General features: G+C 28.9%; 1 protein-coding gene across 1 annotated transcript in view; it reads right to left on the bottom strand.

The window, feature by feature from the left end:
* Positions 1–14,419, bottom strand: part of LOC119671108 (glucose transporter type 1) — a 74,600-nt gene that overhangs the window by 10,277 nt on the left and 49,904 nt on the right. The window contains 8 exon segments of the mRNA XM_038081622.1: positions 419–522; positions 5,565–5,704; positions 5,775–5,978; positions 10,390–10,512; positions 10,578–10,855; positions 10,924–11,202; positions 11,766–11,890; positions 11,961–12,217. Coding sequence (XP_037937550.1) covers positions 419–522; positions 5,565–5,704; positions 5,775–5,978; positions 10,390–10,512; positions 10,578–10,855; positions 10,924–11,202; positions 11,766–11,890; positions 11,961–12,217 — 1,510 coding nt within the window.

The following is a 14,419-nucleotide window of genomic DNA, read 5'->3' as shown; positions in this document are numbered from 1 at the left end:
AATTATGCAAACACATAAAAGGATGCAGAACAAGATTTTTCTTATGAAAAACACTCGTGAAAAAATCAAAATTAAAAATGTAATTTCAAATAATTCTAAAAATTTGTTAAGAATGATGAAAAAATTAATATAATTTAATAAGTTAATGTTAAAATTAATACATGTGTTAGTATATCTGTTAGGTTGTGTAAGTGTAAGGAGTTTTGCTCAAACAAAAAAGGATTCATTTTGTTAGTAGTCTAATCGGACATAAACGGTTTAATGCAGTCATTTGCAAATAAATTAACTAATTAATTGATTAACTGATTAACTGATTATTTGATTAATTGATTAACTAATTAATTAAAAATGTTTTAGTTTGGTTAGTTAAAAAATTACATTTTATTGAATTGATTTGTTAAATTTTATTTATTCTTACGTGAATCGTGTTGGGTCTTTTCCTCAGATACCATCAATGCGGCATGCTCGATGCCGGAATTCATACTTTGGGGCTCCAAACTATTTGTACAGTTTAGCATACTCCTGAAATTCGCACACTCTACGATTATGTTTTAAGTGTTTACGTTTTTTAAATTTAATTTTTGTTTTTTTGTTTTTAATTCTTTTTTCATTTTCCCTAAATATTTTTGATTTTCTATATATATTTTTTTGCTCTTTGGAGTTAACTGAACTGCTAGAGTTTAAGTGTCTTAAATTGTTTCTGATTAGTCTTTTAGGCTTGGAAGTTATTAACAGATTTTAAATAATCATTAAAAAAATTAAACAAAATTTAAAATTGTGCAATTTTAAAATAGAAAAAAAAAAGAATACAACAACAACAAAATGTTAAGATATATGCAATAAGTAATATCTATCAAACATCTTTAATGAGTGTATTTCGATCGTTAATCGTTTTATCAAAATGTCATGGTGGTTTCCCTATAGAAAATTTATGGTTATAGTTATTATTTATCCGAAGCTTCTACAATCCACTATTATGTTTTAAGATTTCGCTGTAATATTACAATGATTTCACTTCTTAGGGCCAAAACGAGCACCTTTTTCATAAAATAGGCTGCATTGACATCTATCTATTTATCTTCATATTCAAAACAGTTCTAGTTTTTGCTCTTACACAAGAAAACCCAGTAGGTACCGTACTCCCATTCCTGAAGCTTATCATGGAATAGCAGTTATTAAATATATTAAGAGAATAACTAAATATTCCTTAAATCCACTTTCTGATGAACTTAATTCACTTTCATCAGAAAAACTTTCGTACTTTATAATAAATTTGAAAACATATTATTTTTAATGCTGCTTTACAACACAAATATGCTCTACTCAATCACTTAAGAATATCAGACAGATATTCTATTAACTGGTATTGTTTTTAAATTAAGACCTGTTGAACCAATTCCAAGACACGGCAAGGTATACACGGTATAGTAACCTTAGTTAGTAACCTAACTTATTTGAATAAATTTTCTAAATTATAATTCCTCATAATCTGTCCACCCTTACCTTTAAATAACAAATAATAGGATCGTAGCGATCGGATTGAGAAACGCGATCGCTACGGAGATAACATAAAATAATGCTAGATAATTGAATATTAACAAATCTTAATACAGTTGCAAGATAGATAAAAGGACTACGTATATATTTTGTTATTTTCCGACATTTCAGTAGTAATCTTATTGAGATGAGTCTTTCATATATATGAGACTAACAAGTCATTATCAAATTAGAAGTTAGAAAACCATGCCTGGGAATTGAATATTCACTTAAATGATTCCTACAACGGTTGCAAGGAAGATAAAAAACTCTGTTTAGATACGCTGGAACTTCTTTTGAAGAGCTTCTTGAGCTCAGATTCTTAAAATTGATTAAAATGATTTAACCTAACTTATATTAGAAAGTAATTTCCCTTTGAAGAGCATCTTGAGCTTTATTGAAAACACGAAATGGGCTCACACTATTTCAACCAGTAACCCAAAACCAACAACCTGTGGTAGATTCGTAAGATGACCGTATTAAACTTATCTAATGTAACCTATATTAGAAAGTAAACATAATACTTTATTTGAATCAATTGTGATTATGAGAAAGATTATTTGAAGAAATTAGATGTAAATTAAACCTGCATGTAATTTCACTTTTAAATATTCACAGGATCTGAAAAAGTATAGTATCAGATATATAGCACAGCTCATATTCCATTTTGCTACGTATTGGGTTTTGGTATAAACGCATATATGTGGAAATTTATTGAAACATTGTCGTTGTTTTTAGTTTATTTATTAAAATTTTTAAATACTTGTCTTACTTAACGCATTAAAAATTAAAATAATTTTTATATATTCTTTATATATATAACATCAGTTTTAAAAAAAAAAACATTGTCAATTAAAAAATAAATACAAAAACGAACAATTAACATTTAATACTAAACGCAGGGCTGAATCAAAATTACTAACATTCTAGTATCCAGATAAATAAGAATGATAAATTGTAGATATATATATATGTATTTTATTGTATTGTGAACATTTTTCTTATAAGCAAACTCATACGTAGACCATATTGTTGAGTAGTTTTGAAACAGCTTGCATTTTAAGTTCTAAACAGGAGATACGAGATACAAATCGACAGCAACAGCAACAGCAAAAAAAAATAAAAATAAAAAAAAAAATAAACATATATTGTTATAATTAATTTGAAAATAATTAAAATAATTAAAATTATTAAAATAATTGAAGTAATTAAGGAAATGATAATGATAATTCGCTTAATATTTATGAGAAGTTTATGTACGATTTGGTTTTGTTTGGTTTATTGGTTTATTGGTTGTTGCACGATTACTCTCGTTCTAAAAACCCTTTTGGGCTTATTACATTTTGGACATATTCGAGGTTCTGGAAACACCATTTCAAAAGACTCTTTGTACTGTCGACGTCGCGGTGGTGTCGGTGGTGGTGTTGATGATGTTGGTGAAGATGGTGAAGCTGGTGTTGGTTCTTTACTGTCGTCGCAAAATAAAAATTTTGTGTGTGTCGATTTTGTGTGGAATGTAATTAAAATCATAAAATTAAACAAAATTATAAATGATAAAATGAAAAAATAATAAAATCATAAAATAATGAAATAATGAAATAATGCAAATACTTTTTGAAAATAAATCATTATACTTCCGGATTGGACTAATTAATTTCTTATGAGTTATGAAGTTGCGATACTGATTCATATATATATATATATAACGAAAATCGTGAGATAGAGGTGGTAGAGCATGAAGAACAAACGTATGACATAAAAAATTATTTTGTTTTGTTTTTTTTTTTTGGGATTTAACTAATAAAAAAGTATTTCACTAATTATTTTAATATTTTAATGCTATGAATATTATTTAAAATGTAATTAGGCACGGTTTTCATGAAACAAAGCATTCAAAGCATTCAAAAGTATATTTATATTTTTTTAAATAACATATAAGGTTTTTTGTTTTATTAAATTTTTTATTAAATATGTAAGAAAAATACATATAACAATGTTGAATTGGAAGCACAAATTGGCTTATATATCCTTAGTTCTTCTTCAACCACTGAATATGCATTTTTATTTTTTGATTATTTTTGTTTTTAATGGATTAATTAGGTTCAAACTACATATAAAAATTCTACAAAAAGACTCAATGAATTTTTACATAAATGTATATAAAATATTATTTATAATTTGTATGTAAAACATATGAATTTTGATATTGAAATTTGATTTGCCTTTTTTCAAATTTATTAAATATTAAGTAAATGTAATTAAGGAACTTGTACGTTAAGATAAGTTCGATTGTTCATCATGCAACTTACCCGTACAGTCTACTATCTCGAAAAGTCCTGTGGGTAACGCGTTGTTATGTTTTCATTTTCAGTTTCATTTCAACATAATTTGGTTTTTATCATTGTTTTTTGTTATTTAATAAGAAACAAAATTCACAAAAAATTATATATTGAGATAATATATTTTAGTGTACTATACTTCATATAGTTGGGATTAGTTAGAGTAATTGGGGAGATAATAAATATGTAGGAAAGAAAACTTAAAATAATTACTATGTAATGATTGAGTATGATAAGTGCAAAAATTAAATAAAAATATTAATTTAAAATAAAAATATTAATTCGAAATAAAAATATTAATTCAAAATAAAAATATGAATTCAAAATAAAAATAATATGAAACGGTAAAGGACTTTTTTTAATATCAACAAATCGTTATCGAAGTTTTATAATATCGCACAATCAAATGAAATTTATTACTTTCACAATACTTTAATTTCTTCATAAGAAAAACGAATCAGTTTCGCAAGATCCAAAAAGGTACAGGCACCTCACAAAGTCTACGACAACCAAGATTAATTTATTACTTTCGTTGTAGTTTAAATACGAATCACAGACTGCTGTAGAAATGTTGAAACAATATCCAAACATCCAAAAAGGTATCTACCATCTACATAACAAAGTTTACGAGAACTGAGTACAATTTTTACTTTCATTTTAGCTTTCATATAAGGAAAGCAAAGCTTGCAGGCTTCTCCAAAAATGATGAAACTAAATGGGTTTCCGCAACAACAACGAAAAAGCACTACATAAATTCACAATTTTTAGGTTGTAAGAAAAATAGAGGAAAACGAATTTCATTAAAGGTGTTATCTTTAGAAGTCAATTGAAAATGAAACGAATTTTAGTTTTACTGCAACTATTGAAGTAGACTTTGTAAAGAAGAGAATTTAATCCTTCACACTTCGAAAATGGATTTAATACTTAACACAGAAGTTAATGTAGTATTTCTAGAGTTATATAAAAGTCTTGTCATTTTCCTAACGATTTTAATGTATATTAAAAGGAAACATAACGGAATATTAATGACAACAAAATTTATATATGAAGAGAATATTTGAAAATAATGGGTATTTGCACTCGAACATGAAAATCTTTCCCAAGTTTTGTCAGTGTGGACGCTTAGCTATTTTATAAAAGGAAAAACAGATACAAGACATATTGAGAAGGCTATTGAACTATTCTTCTTCAATGTAAACTCGTAGGTACGCATTGTTATTGCCTAAATTGATAATGATTCGTTTAGGCCTTCAGATATATTATAAACAAAAAATAATTTTTTCATTCTCATTTTATTCCCCATGGCCTTCTACCATAAAAACTGACAAATTTCACTTATAAGAAAAAATAGATCTTCAATCTGGATTATAACACAACCGTTTTCTATTATTAGGATCCAATCATGAATAAACATTAAATTATGGGTAATATATACTTCGAAAACAATTTTGTCGATATATAAAAAAAATTAGGAACGTCTTGAATAATTCAAAATATATCAAAAAAATTTCATCTGCATAATAAACTTCCAAGTTCCTCGTTAATAAATAAAATGAGTACCTCTAAAATCGTTGTATGAGTTATGAAAGTAGTTTTAATAGTATGTGTTTCTTTTTTAATTACTCCATGACAATAAGAAAATTTAAAAAACAAGTCATAGTAATAAAGAATTCATAACAAATAGTTTACCTTCCATTTTCAGTCTTGAACATTGCTAGAATCTCTTCAAACGTTTTGTTTTTGGTCTCAGGAACCCTTTTATAGGTGAATATCCAGAATATGGCTAAGAATACGCTAAATGGCAAGAACGTGTAGTTTTCCAGAGCATTCTGTAAAAACATAGGACATAGATTTTATATACTATATTATTATAATAAGTTGTGAATACAAATAACTTACCTTCATACTGGGGAAACCGATACCAACTACGAAGTTTGCTAACCAGTTGACAAACACGGCAATTGCCATTGCACTTGGTCGTGGTCCTTGAGAGAACAGCTCCGCTGTTATCATCCATGGTATGGAACCGGGACCAACGGCAAAGAATACAACAAATCCAAGTGTTGCCACAACCGAGAGATATGACATCCAGTCGATCATTTCCTGCACATAACCAAAAAACTCCTATACAAAACGTAATAACCAAATTCTCGATAGTTTGTAGGCTTTTTCTTGACTTTTACTTCTTTTCTTTTCCTCTCTTTCATTTTCTTTCATTTCTTTTATTTCTTTTTTTTACATTTTATTATTCATGTTTAATTTGCTTTGCTTTCGCGTTCGAAATTTTAATAAATGAAAAAATTTAATTGAAATTATAAAATCAAATAAAATCGAAAAATATTTAGAACCTCATGATTCTTGGTTGATTGATTGATTGATTACCTACCTAAACTTTGGTGAATATCACAGGGGTCTGTGATAATAGAAAATGAGTGTTGGAGACTCTGACTAATTTTATGCATGAGTTGAGTTTCGTTCTTGATTTGTTTTTTTTTTTTTGTCTCTTAATATAAAAAGTATGATTATTGAATAAGGAATTTGAACTCTTATTTCTAGTTCACATGGATGTCTGCAGTGTTTCTCGCAGATGTTTTTAAAAATTTTGATGAACTTATTGTCTATAAGTAAACTACATTATGTGCAAATTTGCCGGTTTGGCTTAAAGATTAAATGCTATTAATGTGAAAATAATTTAAAAATGCCGGAGTTCCTTGATCAGGTAACAATTTGTGGTTTTGTGGGCTTTGTTTTCTGTTGAACTGTTCTTCAAGTTGTTCTCAGGAACTCACATAAGCCGCAATCAAAATCTTTGCACTTGCAATAATGAGCATTAAATTTCTACTTTGCTTGTGAACGAACTATGAGTTAAGAATACTTAAAAATGTTTTAAAAAAATGTTACTATAAAAATTGTGTGTTTACTTTTTAACAGTGTACTTTGTTGTATGTTGTATTTTTCGTACTTGGTGTGGTGAATTAGCTTAAAGCTAAGCAATTTAAATGATTTTTACTTTTGCTACTGATTTAACTATTTTAATTGAGTAATTGCCTTTTTAACATTTGCGTATGTTAGTTGAACAGCAAAATTGTCATATTTTTTATAATTTACAAAAGGTATCTGCTTATGCTATATTAACGTTGCAGTTTACTGTGTTGGGTGGTGAGTTGAGAGTTGAGAGTGTGGTGAAGAAAACTACACTGTGAAATTTTGTTAAAAGTATTATTATTAATAACAGTTTAAGTAAAAAACTGTCACCAAATTTATTTTTACAAAATTTTGCTACAGCTTAAGCCAATTGTGTACAAATTAGCAAATTTATTCAAAACTTGTGCACATTTTTATTTGTTTGAGTGTATTCCGCTGATACAGTTGTCTCACCAGAGGCGTTATTTAAAAAATTGCTTAAGAATTGTTGAATTTCAAAAATATTGTAAAACTATAACCAAATGAATAAAATAAATAAAAGCCTTACTTGTGTAAACGTGTAAATATAATACAAAATGAATGAATTTGCAAAATGAATAAAAAAACAAATTTTAAAACAAAAATTACAATTTCGTAAAAGCAAATAAGAAAAAAAATAAAACAACAATACGAAAAAATGAAAATTTCGCTAATTAATATAAGCATTTTTAATAACTTTTATCGCAGAGGTAAAAAGCCTGCCAAGTCGAGAATTATTTCGTTTTCAGGGGAAGAGACGCTTGAATAAATGAGTTTTACTCTGATTTCTTGGCTTTTTTTTTAAGATAATGGTAATTTCTTCTCTTCTTAAGCATTTAGTACTTATATAAACATAAAACTTAACTTAAAAAACTTAATTTAAATATCAGAAAGTGTTCATTTATTTAATTAACCAAAGAATGGTTTATTAATATAGATCTCAACAATCATTCTGACATTGAACTTTTCCAAGCGTAAACGTCAATAAATTTTTTAACGAAACAAAGAGAATTCTGAAAGGCGCTTTTGGTGAGTATATTGAATATACTTCTTTAAGAATCATAATCAGCAAATACAGAAGCAATATAATACAAGTTACACTGTAATGTAATCAACACGGAAGTAGTTAGTTGTCAATGAAAAAAACGTTTACACCAGTGTTTCTCAACATTCTTTCCGATACGCTTCACTTCAGGCTTAAAAAATGTAATGCTATGTTATCCACTACATAATATATGCAATGAGCGTTCGAAACGCTAAGCACATCAATTGAATGTTTATACCTTTACGAGTGACGAAATACGAGTTCGCTATTAGTAAAGTAAATGACCACACTTCCTAGTTACTATTTTTCCAAAGATAATAATATTAATATATGTGTAATTGGAAATTGCTCCTTCATTAACTATCAAGATAACCAAATACAGAAGTCATATAGTAGATACACATCAAGGAAATCTGTTTTTTTAGGTCAGCTTAACACTAGTATAAATCAGACCCAATCTACATATCTCCCGTCACATTCTCTTTTATCAAAATTGATTAATTCCACTCTATTCCAATTCAAAATCAAACTTTCTCATTGCAACCAAAAACTCTATTTTAACTACTAGAAATATCCAAAAAAAAATATTCAGTTTATATTCGTTTGATTTTCTAATCGCTTTTTGGTGTTCATAATATGTAATCACTAGCACTCGCTTTTAGGCGCAAGAACTTATGGAATTTATTCGAAAATTATTCGTTTGTTTGCTAATAACAAATTTACACTTTTGAAAGAAATGATAACTTGTTGAATGTGGCATAGTAGGAAAACCAATCTTTACATCAGCCTAACATTGGTATGCTTTAGAGCAACCTTAATATCCATTAATTTATTCACCTTTAGTTTAACAATTTACATTGTCATTTAACTAATAACTAATAAGGGAAGCAATTAACAAAAAAAATTATTACTTCTCTAGGTATTGGACCCGTATTTGAATTCGATTAATCACTTCTTCGGACTTCTATCGTTTGCTTGTTTGTATTTTCATAGATTGTTTTATTCGCTTCTCACTCCATATATTCGCATAACTGGCGATTTGTGAGAATACTCAGAAATGCTTGCAGTTCTCCATTGCTGAATTAATTCGGAGAATTTAATGTGACAATGTGAAGGTAGTTCCTCATTGACTAAGTCCATCAAATACTATAAATAATGTGAACCTATGGTTTATGTTAATATTACTTTTGGCATCAGACGATTAATCGTGAATCGCAATACCAAGACTCTGTATTTTATTATAGTAGAGAAGAGTGAAAAATAAATATTTTTTATAACTCACAGAATTCATTACATATACTTAAATCCTTGCTAGTTTATTTAGTTGTACTTACTAACCAGTAAGATTTCGGATTTGCGTGAAAAGGAAAATCCATACTTAATGCTTGCAGAAGATATAGAATAAATTACTATTATTGAATTCGAAACATTTGTTAAAATTTCTTTTAACACCTAAACTCATTTATTCAAGTAAACTTAACCTAAGATATATACAAAAACGTACAAATATTTACAAAGACACAAAGCCATAAACAGAGCACAAACGAGGCCAAATTCGATATCAATACGTTTACATTTACATATATACATTGTGTGAGATACATTTACCATAATACTTAAGATACTATATGCGTGATAATTGTGGGTATAAAATGATAATAAAATGCAAATTGAAATAAGTCAAAGCTTTGGATAATATAAATGTGATTTTCTTCAATTTCAATTTTGTGATATATTTTATGATAAATGTTGAGAGTGAGTTTTTAGCAATAATTTAACAAATAGTGTTTTAAAATAGCAAAAAGCATGCAAAAAGATTTGAACTTTGTATTTCAACTCTTGCCATTTCGACTATGTTTCCGATCAGTGCAAGAATCGAGAGAATACTGTAACAATGCAAGATATGATGCAAGCCTTGCAAGATATGAAAAAGCTATATAAAGAGTGTGTACCAGAAATCGTTAAATAAATTTTGAATGTGTTAATTTTTTTTATTTTAATGAAATTTACTATTTATATTATTCCAAAATTAAGAACTTTTTATTTTATATCATCAAAGTAAGATCGAACAAAATTTATCGCACGAATTTCTGTATCATTATTATCTGAATGCAAAGCGGATCTAATTCGATATATTTACAGATTTCCAGTTAATATAATATTTACGATAGTATTTATGTAATTATTGAGAATATTTTGAAATTTAACTATACTGTTTTATGTTTATTGTTTAAAAAAGTCGAAATTCATTCCTTATAAAACAAAAAGACAACATCATGCATAAATAGTTTTAATTGTTTAACAAAAGAACTTATTAAAATTCCTTTAGCCTTTCGTTCGAAGTGGGCATTTCAAACTAGTCTACGAGCCTAGTTCTGTAAGTCTAAGGCTAGTTCTAATATTACTATACATATCACAAATCAACTATATATACTTCTATTAGTGGAAAAAATTGTATACTTGCCGCTTCACAGATTTACGCAAATATGTAAATATGTATGTAAATATTTTTCTGTGTTTACTTGCCTTTATAAGGAATGATATCGTGATGAAAATGGAGAATATGAACATGCCACCTAACCCGTATAGGTGTAGTGTGCGACGACCTGTGCGATCCATAAGTGGTATGGAGACCAAAGTCATAACAACCTAGGAGTAGAAACACACATCAATATCATCCACTATACAATAATCATAATCATAAAAGTGCTTACCATAATTGCGCCAATGCCCATTGTGGCAAATTTAGCACTTTCCTCAGTCAAGCCGGAACTCATAAAGAGAGCTGTGGAGTAATAGAATACTGCATTTATACCGCTGAGCTGCTGACTTAGCTGCATAACTATAGCGATTATTAATGGCTGCCGCAATGTTTTTGAACATATTAATTCTATTGTAGTCATGTGGGCTTCAGATTGTTCAGCACGCTCCTCAGCGCGCATCTCTTCGATGTCCTCCTCTACATCGTTCGTTGCACGCAATCTACGCAGGGCTATAAACATACATTTATTTTTTTAATATTTCATTCACTAACTATTGTTGTGTGACTTTTGGATGTACCTTTTCGTGCTTCTTCTTCCCACTGTTTTGTTATGAGCAAATATCTTGGTGATTCTGGGCAAACCGGCAGTAATAATAATTGCAATAATGCTGGACAAACGGCTAGACCAAGTAATACTGGCCAGCCATCATTAGTTCCTAAAATTTGTTCTATACCCAATACTTGGGATAATAGTAAACCTACAGTCACAGCCAATTGATTCACAGTACCGAGGCCACCACGTAAATTAAGTGGCGCTATTTCAGAGATATACATTGGCACCAATGATGTGTTGAGTCCTTCAATGTTTAAAGTTATAAACAATTTTATTTAAAAAATTTCAATTTAAGGCAATGCAATATTATATAATTACGTATCTATAGCAATCTATAATCAAATGTCTAACAATAGAAATCTAACAATAAATATATTATTAGTTTATGATTTCATTTTAATATAATCCATCAATAATATAACCCATTTTTTGAGGAAGATTAACAAAAACTGACTAAACTCCAAATTCGAGCAACACAAGTCAAGCACAGCGTTGGATCGGTTGAGTGACAACGTGACTTAGTGCTGCAAATTTGGAAGGGTTCAGAGCTAAATCTTGATATTTGTAGTCTTGACCAATATTTAACGAACGATTAAATCAAACAAATATTTTAAAAACCATTGATGCTGGTTATTTGGCAACACTCGAAGCAGCTCTATTGATCAGCCAAGACTTCAATTAATTAGAAATAAAATTTTCTTCTAATCTCGCTACTACTCAAGAATTTGTTTTTGGAAAAAAAAATTCTAAAATCATATTCAAATTTAACTTACAACTGATAATGTAAATTTTTAAATACTAACTTACCGCAGTTTATACCAATGATCAATCGACCCAGGAATAGCATTTCATAAGAATGGCTCACTTTCGTGAAACCCATCAGGCACGCACCAGATATGCCAACTACATTGTTTAATAATAAGCCTCCTTTTCTATAATTTCATATTAAAATAATAAAACATATTTATTTTTCAGTTAAATTTACTTTGCGTCGATACTAACCTGCCAAAGCGGTTAGCCATCCAACCGCCGCTGAAACCTCCCAACATGCCTCCAATGGCGAATATCGACACCGCCACGGAGTACAGCTGTTGTATGATTTCTTCGCTAATATCTTCGCCATAGCGATCCTTGTATACATCTTTCATGAAATTTTCAATGTTTTTCTCAGGTGCATTTATCACTCCAGTATTGTAGCCAAACTGTAGCATACCCAATACCGCCGAGAATATCGCGTATGTTAGGAAAAACGTTAGACCCTGTGTACAATTTGAATGAAAAAGTTGGAATAAAATATTATTAAAATAAAAATAAAAATTTTCAATAACATTTTTAATAAATTTTATGCATAATTATAATTAATTTTAGTTTTGTATACCAATTTTGTATTACCAATTGTGTTGTAAATGTTTGGAACATATTAAAAAAAATTAACGATAATAAATAGAAATGATAACAATTGAGAGGAAAAAAAAATTATTAGAAATTTATATGTAAAATACTTTGTATATTTTACTAAAGGACAATTAAGTCAAACATTATTAATACCTTTGTTACTAATTGGGCTTATTTACTCTTGGACATTTGTATATTTCAATTGAAATAGTAAATCACATCCTTAATATTTAGTTAAGTTTAAGTCAAATTTATATTTAAAACGAAAAGTACCCTTTACTTCGCTCATACAGTCAAGTTAATACTGACGAACTTAGTTGACTTAGTCAAAATATACTTATTAAAATAAACAACATCCACAATGCCAGCTAAAAGGTAAAAAGCAAACAACCAAGCGGTCAACTAACAACCAGGACTTCGAACCGTTCTTTTCCGTTCCGGTGTTCATTCCGGTTCAAAAGTAAAAAATATATATCGATTTCGGTACGAAGCCCTGATCGAACCGGAATTTTTTTCGTTCGTGCAAAAATATCGGTTTATTTCGGTTTTCGGTTCCGGTTCTAAGCTCTGCTAACAACACTAAAAATATGGAAAATGAAGAAAAGTGCCAATTAACAGCACTAAAAACGGAACAATGATTCAGTCTCAAGTAATAATTTCGAATAGACAGATGAACATGTGTTATACTTTGAAACAGAAATCTCTTTCCAATGTTCAAATGCTTTTGTAGTGGTTGTACAAATGTAGTAGTCATAAATAATGTCTATATAAATGTATAGCAACAAAACACACATTACTTCTAAAACATTGTTTATTTTTTATTTTTGTTCATTAATCTGTTTATATTAGTGTTGGTGTAGCAAATTCTAATTAAAACTTTCTTACCAACGATTTTAAGAAAAATGTTCTCTCTAATTTAAATAATTACTACACATTATAATCTTTTACTCCTACCTTACCAGCCTGCACTCCTGCACTCCTCTACTTCCGACCTGACCTTATCAGCACATAAATCAGCATAAAGAATTGAAGTCAGGGTTACGAAAACATAATTAATATTGCCATAACATCGTTAATATTGTTTAAGTTAACACGAAAACACGCATTAACTAAAAGGGGAACAAACACGCATTCATTAATAATGCAAATACCTAAGCACAAAGGTGCACACTACTTTCCAACTACTTCCCTGTTGTGCTGAGCTGTGCTGTGCTGAGCTGTGTTGTGCTGTGGAATATTAAGGAGGAGGAACGACAGAGGAAGAACTAATAAATTTACACCTGCAATTATGATGGAGTGCAAGAATATTATCAATGATTATTTAATAACAAAAATTATTACACTTAAACACGCAGCGCCTGAAACTATGCAACATGTCATACAGATTTGTTATTTGTTGTTTATTAAGCAGGCGGCTACTTACTTGACTTACTTGAGGGGCAATGGTTGTTACATGTTTGTTGTCGGTTGTAAGTTGTTGGCTGTTGGTTGGCAAACATTAAGGCAAGCTTTCGCTTTGCAATATTTTATTTGTGTGCTGCTGTGGTGCGGTTATGTTAAATATGACCAAACAGCTTAAGTCAAGGTCATTAAGCACAGCAGAAATAATTAAAATTACAGTTCAATTTGTTTGGTCGAAAGGATAAAGTTTTTGTTTTTGTTTCTGTTTGTGTTTTTGTTGTTGTTTTGGGCTTAGATTTCTATTGAAATAAAACATTTGCAACGGGAATGTATTTTTATTAAAATGCAAAAACTAATTGGAATAAAATGTTTTTAATCTATGTAAATATTTGTGATTCCATAAGCTTTCGAAAGAATTATGGTAAGTATTTTTTGACCAGTCAAATATACATCTTACCACATATGAAATATGTGGCAACAATGATATTCATCTATATATAATTGACGATATTTTATACAGTTTATATAATATACACCAAATAAAATTGGGCATATACACTGCTATGCACTCGTATAGGTACAAGAATTTGTGTATATTTCGTTTTATTCTTCTCTTAATCTATTGTTGCTGTTGTCTGTGATTTGCTGTTTCCTGACGTATAGAG

The sequence above is a fragment of the Teleopsis dalmanni genome, chromosome 1, assembly GCF_002237135.1.
Source record: "Teleopsis dalmanni isolate 2A chromosome 1, ASM223713v2, whole genome shotgun sequence".
NCBI classification, from domain to species: domain Eukaryota; kingdom Metazoa; phylum Arthropoda; class Insecta; order Diptera; family Diopsidae; genus Teleopsis; species Teleopsis dalmanni.
The sequence above is the reverse complement of the archived record's forward strand: the minus strand, read 5'-3'. Positions and strand labels throughout refer to the sequence as shown.